This window comes from Antrostomus carolinensis, unplaced genomic scaffold (assembly GCF_000700745.2).
Source record: "Antrostomus carolinensis isolate BGI_N321 unplaced genomic scaffold, ASM70074v2 scaffold21089, whole genome shotgun sequence".
Lineage (NCBI taxonomy): Eukaryota > Metazoa > Chordata > Aves > Caprimulgiformes > Caprimulgidae > Antrostomus > Antrostomus carolinensis.
Window position 1 is genome coordinate 1,242 of NW_010339569.1, and position 5,804 is coordinate 7,045.

The 5,804-nt window shown below is 45.3% G+C and overlaps 1 protein-coding gene across 2 annotated transcripts in view; it reads left to right on the plus strand.

Moving 5' to 3' along the window:
- LOC104531108 (phosphoribosyl pyrophosphate synthase-associated protein 1) overlaps window positions 1-5,804 on the plus strand; it is a 27,770-nt gene that overhangs the window by 1,018 nt on the left and 20,948 nt on the right. Inside the window, exon 2 of one of the 2 annotated variants that reach the window (XM_010175899.2) lies at window positions 3,294-3,313. The exons of the other annotated variant lie outside the window; for it this stretch is intronic. Coding sequence (XP_010174201.1) covers window positions 3,294-3,313 — 20 coding nt within the window. The remainder of the gene's footprint in view (window positions 1-3,293; window positions 3,314-5,804) is intronic. 2 annotated transcript variants of the gene reach the window in all.

Below are 5,804 nucleotides of genomic sequence, written 5' to 3' on the forward strand. Positions count from 1 at the left end.
AAGGGGGTGTGTAACATCTGGCTCCATAACGGGGCTCTTGCTGCACAGAGGAGCACTGAGTTTACCCTGACACTTGATCTTTCTGATTAATTTGTTTGGTTCATATTGGGGTGTTGCCAGCTTTAGGGTCTTTTCTAAGGCAGGCATCTGTGAATTGGGGAGCTGTCATCCTCAAGCAGGATTTGGGTTTCCTTTCTGCTGCTTCTCAGGAAGCTGCTCCCAAAATCGAGGGGGCTCAGTGCCTGTTTGACTGCCACAGCAGATAGCATCTTGGCTACCCCTTAGGCAGCTGCTGGCCTGTTTCTGTCTCCAAGGGTATGCTTACATTGGAAACATTACTAAATACAGCTGTGCTGCCACCCTAAACTGCAAGAATTTTTCTGTTTGTCCAGCTAGCTTAATAAGCAGTGTGTTCAATCCTTAGCACAGATTATCTCTACGGAGCTGACTTGGCTGTTTGTCTGGGATCACTGGTGTTGATGGGAGGTGTATTGGGTAATGGTGATGGACCTCTTTGGGTGTGAGGTGGAGAGGGAAATCCTTGTGTTTGAGAGTGGAAAGGGGTTTTTTTTTGATTCATGTATTTTTGCTATGTATGGTCAGTTTTATATCACTTTCCCTTCACTGATAACAACTCTGAAAATAAAGTTTCTATATAAAAAAGTAAGTTTTGCTGCAACAGATGGGACATGTTTTTATAAGGCTTCTCCTGTTGCATGAACATAGAACACAAGTCCCTTGGGGACAAGCTCCAGGTTCTCAGGACTGAGAGAGCAAGTGGGCAGTCTTTATTTTCTGCTCTTTGTTTTAAAAATAACTCCTTTTTTAAAGATGTAATGAGAAGAGACATGGAGCAGCTTCCCTGGACCATGGCACACAGAGCTGGCTGTGTGATGTGCTGCTGTAACTCTCTGCAGGGCTCCCAGGGATGCTCTGAGGCTGAATGACAGCAGGATCCAGAGTGTGACCTCCTGACTGTCCTTCTCAAAGTAAACTTTTACGTTGTGGGCTTCTTGCCTTGGCTCTTAACGTCAGTGAGGAAGATGGATGCTCTGGTGGGGGTACAGCACAGCAGTGTGACACACAGCTACTGCCTAAACTGAGACCGAAGGACATGTAGTTTTACCATCTCTAAGGTGGGAGTAGTGACCTCTCTGAAGTGGAAAGGTGTGAGGCATTATATGCAGATGAGGTTTGGATGGAAAGGGGTGCAAAATCTGGAACCATTCACAGGATGGATTTGCCCACAGTGAAAAGTCTCCCATAAATAAAGACATTTTCAGCTTCTTGTGCAGTGGTTTTTGGACTTGACTTCCCTTAGGAGCTCAGGGGCTGTTTCAACATGTTTGTAATACATCCCTTGTTTTTTCAGGTTGCAAAAGATGCGTGACTGCTGGCTTTCCCCCTGTGTCACATCCCAGCCTGTACTTTGCTGGGGAGGGCAGTTGTGCCCTTTAATAGCGATGGAGCAGTCTTATGAGGGTGAGTCTGTCCTCTAATATTGTGCGTTCTTTTTAAAGTTTTTTTATGACCTTTAGTATAAGCAGTAAAAGAACTTTAAAACAACACGCAATATTAGGAGTAGGGCCCCTTGAGACACCTGGTGCATCTAGGCTCTGTTGCTCTTTGCCTGTAGGTATGTTGTTAAAATAAAAAATTGAGGAGTCCTGATCTCAAGCCTGGGGAGGAGCAGTGTGACATAAACCAGACATCTGAAAGCTGTTCAGTCTCCTTGCTTCATTTAATGCACAACTTCCAGAGTTGGTTTTGATTCAGGCTCTGAGCATGGCATTCTGGCACGCTTCCAATCTTTAGAGTTTCCCATTGTGTATTCTCCTCTGGTTGTAGGATGAGTGACTCAATGGTTAGTCTAATTTTCACTTTGAGTTTTCAGAGCTTTTGTTTATGTTAGCATCTGCCAGGGAGAGGAGATGGTGCTGGCTTATAAGAACCAAATACCTTGTGAAACTTCAGGTAATAAAGATCCTCCTTGGATTCAGGACCACTGACACATAAATAACATTAGATATTTATTTATATCTTATAAATTGAGAGGATGATTTTTTTTTTTTCTTTTCTAAAATTCTTTCCCAGATGAAAAGTCCTGCTGTAATTAGGACACTTGGCACCTGATTACAAGCTGCATTTGCAGCAGTGAAAGATTCTGTGACCAGTGCTGATCCCTAATGGGCCTGTGTGCTGCCAGGGATGGAGGTCTAGCAAGTCTTTTTAACCTCCAGAGTCAAACAGACGCATTTAGTTCTCCCTCTGACTGCAGTGTTTGGCACAGCGGGTACAAGTATTCCATCCCACTCCCTGCTTGTGTGTTTGAGTTGGAGGAGATTGCTGATGGAAGCTTGCTAATGCCTCCCCAGTGCTCCTGCATGACGTGATACTCTTGTAAACTCATTACAGGCTGTGGATGTGGGTGTTCTAGACATTTCATTTGGTTTGCAGCACAGAAGATGCTGGTGAAAAAAGCAAGGCTGGGAACCTAAACAACTGTAATGAGCAAAAGATAGACACTGGTGTTCTGATCCCTGATCCTAGGGAGCTGGGTCCCCAGCACTAAAACCAGGGTGGTGTTTTCTGGGAATGAGTGGGAGGTGAGACCTGCTTTTGGGATAGACAGTATGTTGGGAGGACTTGCAGCAACCTCCTGCAGCTCAAGGAGAATTTCTGATGGGATTGGAGGAAGAGTAATGTCAGCCTTCCTCATTAGGTCATCCTGCCAGCATGTGAGAGGATGGCACAGGGGAGTCAGATCACAGAAACCTCGTGATGCTGCTCTCTCCTCATCTCCAAACCCTGTTCTTGCCTTCTGGAAAGAGTTCTTGTGTGGTGCTATGGGAGGAGAAGAGGTGGAACCAACTCTTTTCTGTCTCAGGAAATAAATGCAATGCTGTAGCAGGAGGCTCACAGATCTTACAGGGTGAAACTGCATCAAAGGATTTTGGAAAGGGAAAAGAATAACCCACTAAAAAGTAGTGTAGTTGGAAAGGGTTACAGGTGGGGATGGTGGTGGAGTAGGGTGAGCGTGGAGCAGTTGAGCTTTGAGATTTTCTGTGCAGTTTAGATGGAACATGTAATGTGTCTGAGCAGATTGGCTTTACCTGGAAGCTTTCCCTGCTGACCAGTGCCAGGTTTAGGGGAAGTTTCTTCAGGAGGAGCAGACTGGTAGGACTAGAGGAAAATCCATGTGGTGTTTGGTGGTGGTTCAGCTGCACGGCTTTGGCATGGCTGGAACTAATGATGCAAGTGCTGAATAGTGCTGGGTGCAAGTGGCAGATAAGCAGCAGGGACTGTTCTTCAAGTATCCAGTTGTGCCAGGTGAATGGAGAGAGGTAGAGGAGAGCTCAGGTAGTTATAAGGATATTTAAACCAGGAAATTGCCTTGTATCCAGGAAGTTGCTGTGTCCTTTCCCTTCCCTGGCTTGTTCTTGAAGTGGGAGATGAGGAAGTTCACCGTAGAGCTACCACTGTGCTAGCCGGGCCTGTTGACTGATATTTATTTAAAGATTTGCTGGAGTTTGAAAAACAATTCAGAGTCAGACCATGACTTGCTTTGGCCACAGTCAAGCAGAGAGTAGATCCTCTGCTGTCAGCTCGAGCTCCTTCCGCAGTCTGTAGCGGTTTGTGGAGTCTGTACGTGTGGGGAGAGTCGGGTATTTGCAGAGCTGAGACCAGTGGAAGTGTTTGTAATGAGGAGGATATTGCCAAAATAAAATCATATCATAGTCAAGGGCTTTGTGTGCAGATTTGTCTTCAAATTGAACGTTTGCGCTGCGAGCTGGCTGGAAGCTTCCTTCAGAGAGAACTTCACCCATGTCTTTTAGGTACTTGTCAGAGAGCAGGAGAAGGAAATGCAGCCCGGGCTGAGAGCCCTTCCCAGCGGTACTAGAGAATGCTTTGATGGCATGAGATACTGCAAGTGCACTTGCCTCTTGAATTTTGATTTGGCTAAATGTCAAGTCTCTTTTAACTGACTGTCCTTTGTCTCAAGAGCCTGGTACGGTGGCTTTTGACAGTCTTCAGAGTAGCATTTTAAAGTACAATCTACAGTACAACCTTGTGGCATTTTCTAAAACACTGCAGTGTGTCACTTCCTCATTAAACTACAGGTGACTTGTGGGCTGTTCACATTTAAGCTGTGGATTTAAGACAGATTTTATAAACACTCTTGTAGTCACAGTTTAATATCCTCTTGGCATGTGTTGAGACTACGGAAAGTTAGATCATCATCTTTCCTAGGCAGTGTTTACAGAAAGGAATATTCCAGATCAATACTTCTATTTTATTTCATTTTATTTTTTAACTGGCCTATTGCTGTGAGTAGGATTTTTAAAGCCATAAAGACAGTTTTTTCTCTTAGATGCTCTCAGGTCTCCGAGGAGTCGGTTTAGTGACAGAGATGGTGGTGGGATGGCAGAGCAGATGGAGGAGTAGGGCTTTCCCCATCAGGAGCAGTGAGTGATCACACAGGGAAAGCTTACACTGAGGTGGTATTAAAATCTTAAAAGCTGGGAGCAGCCTGGAGTAGTAATTACCCTGCTCCCTCTGCCCTGAGCTTGGGAGGCCTGTATGTGCATTTTTAACAGATCCCACTTCTGAAGACTGCTGCTTTTAAAAACTAAAAACAACACCAAAGTGAATTTCTGACTCTCTTGGATGGAGAGGAGCCTCTGGAAGTGAACTCCTGCTCTGGTGGCTGCTCAGCACTGGTTAACAAGTGAGATTTCTGCAAATACTGTCAAATCAACGTGACTGTTCTCCAGTCTGAAACACTTCAATACCCCGTAGCCAAATACTGCACCACACAGTGGGGCCTTTGTCAAGGGAGCTCATTTTGCTTGGAGGTGTTATTTAGCTACAAGACCTAAAGGATTATTTTTGCCAGAAGAAGCTGTATCTCTCTGTGGGGATGTGTGCTCTGAATTACCTGTACTGGCAGCTTTTTCTTTCCTAATGTAGATCTGCCTGTGTCTGCAGACAAGTGATCCAGTTTTGGTGATAGCCTCTGTTCATATGGTGATGCTGTTAGTCCTGAAACCCAATGCAAACAAAGTACTTGCTGTCAATTCCTCTATTGCCTGAAGCAACAACTGATTGGGAGCTCCTCAGGGAAGAGGATTTGGAGAGAAAAGAGCTGAGGATGGAGGGGAGAAAGGGAGAGGTGATGGGAAGAGGGAATTTATCTTTGAACTGTTATGGATGGTTGCTCCCAGGCTGTGTGGTGGCTTAGGCTGTGCCCTGCCCTTGGCTTCAGTGCAGATCTCCCTTTTGTCACAAGTCCTGTGGAATTTGGTGGTTTACAACAGGAGTTGCACAAACAGTGCCCTCTTTAATAGCCTTGGCTAAATCAAGGTTTTATCAGACTCCTTCACTGGCTGAAGTCTCAGCTTATGCAAAGCCTTCAGAAGGGGATTCAGTGGAAGGTGGGCCCCTTGGGTAAACACACCTGAACTGCTTTGGTGGAGCTGCCTGTTGGTCCTTCTGCCCTTCCTGCAGCTTGCAGGACTGCAGAAGGCTGAAGGAGGGTTTGATGTATGACTTTTATGGGCAGTTTTATCTTGTACCCTTCCCATTATTACCCCTCTTGTTTACTTGCAGTCAACACTTGGAGCAGAGATGGGATTTATTGTCTGACCAGAACAGTCTCCTTACTGCTCGTTCATTTAAGTTGGTAGCTGCTTATTTACTGTCTCTTCTGCTGCTGTCTGCACCCAGGTTTGACAAGCTGCACTGTTTAAGTGTCCCTCTTCCCATCCTCTTTCCAAACTTATATTTCTGATTTCTTGTTTCAG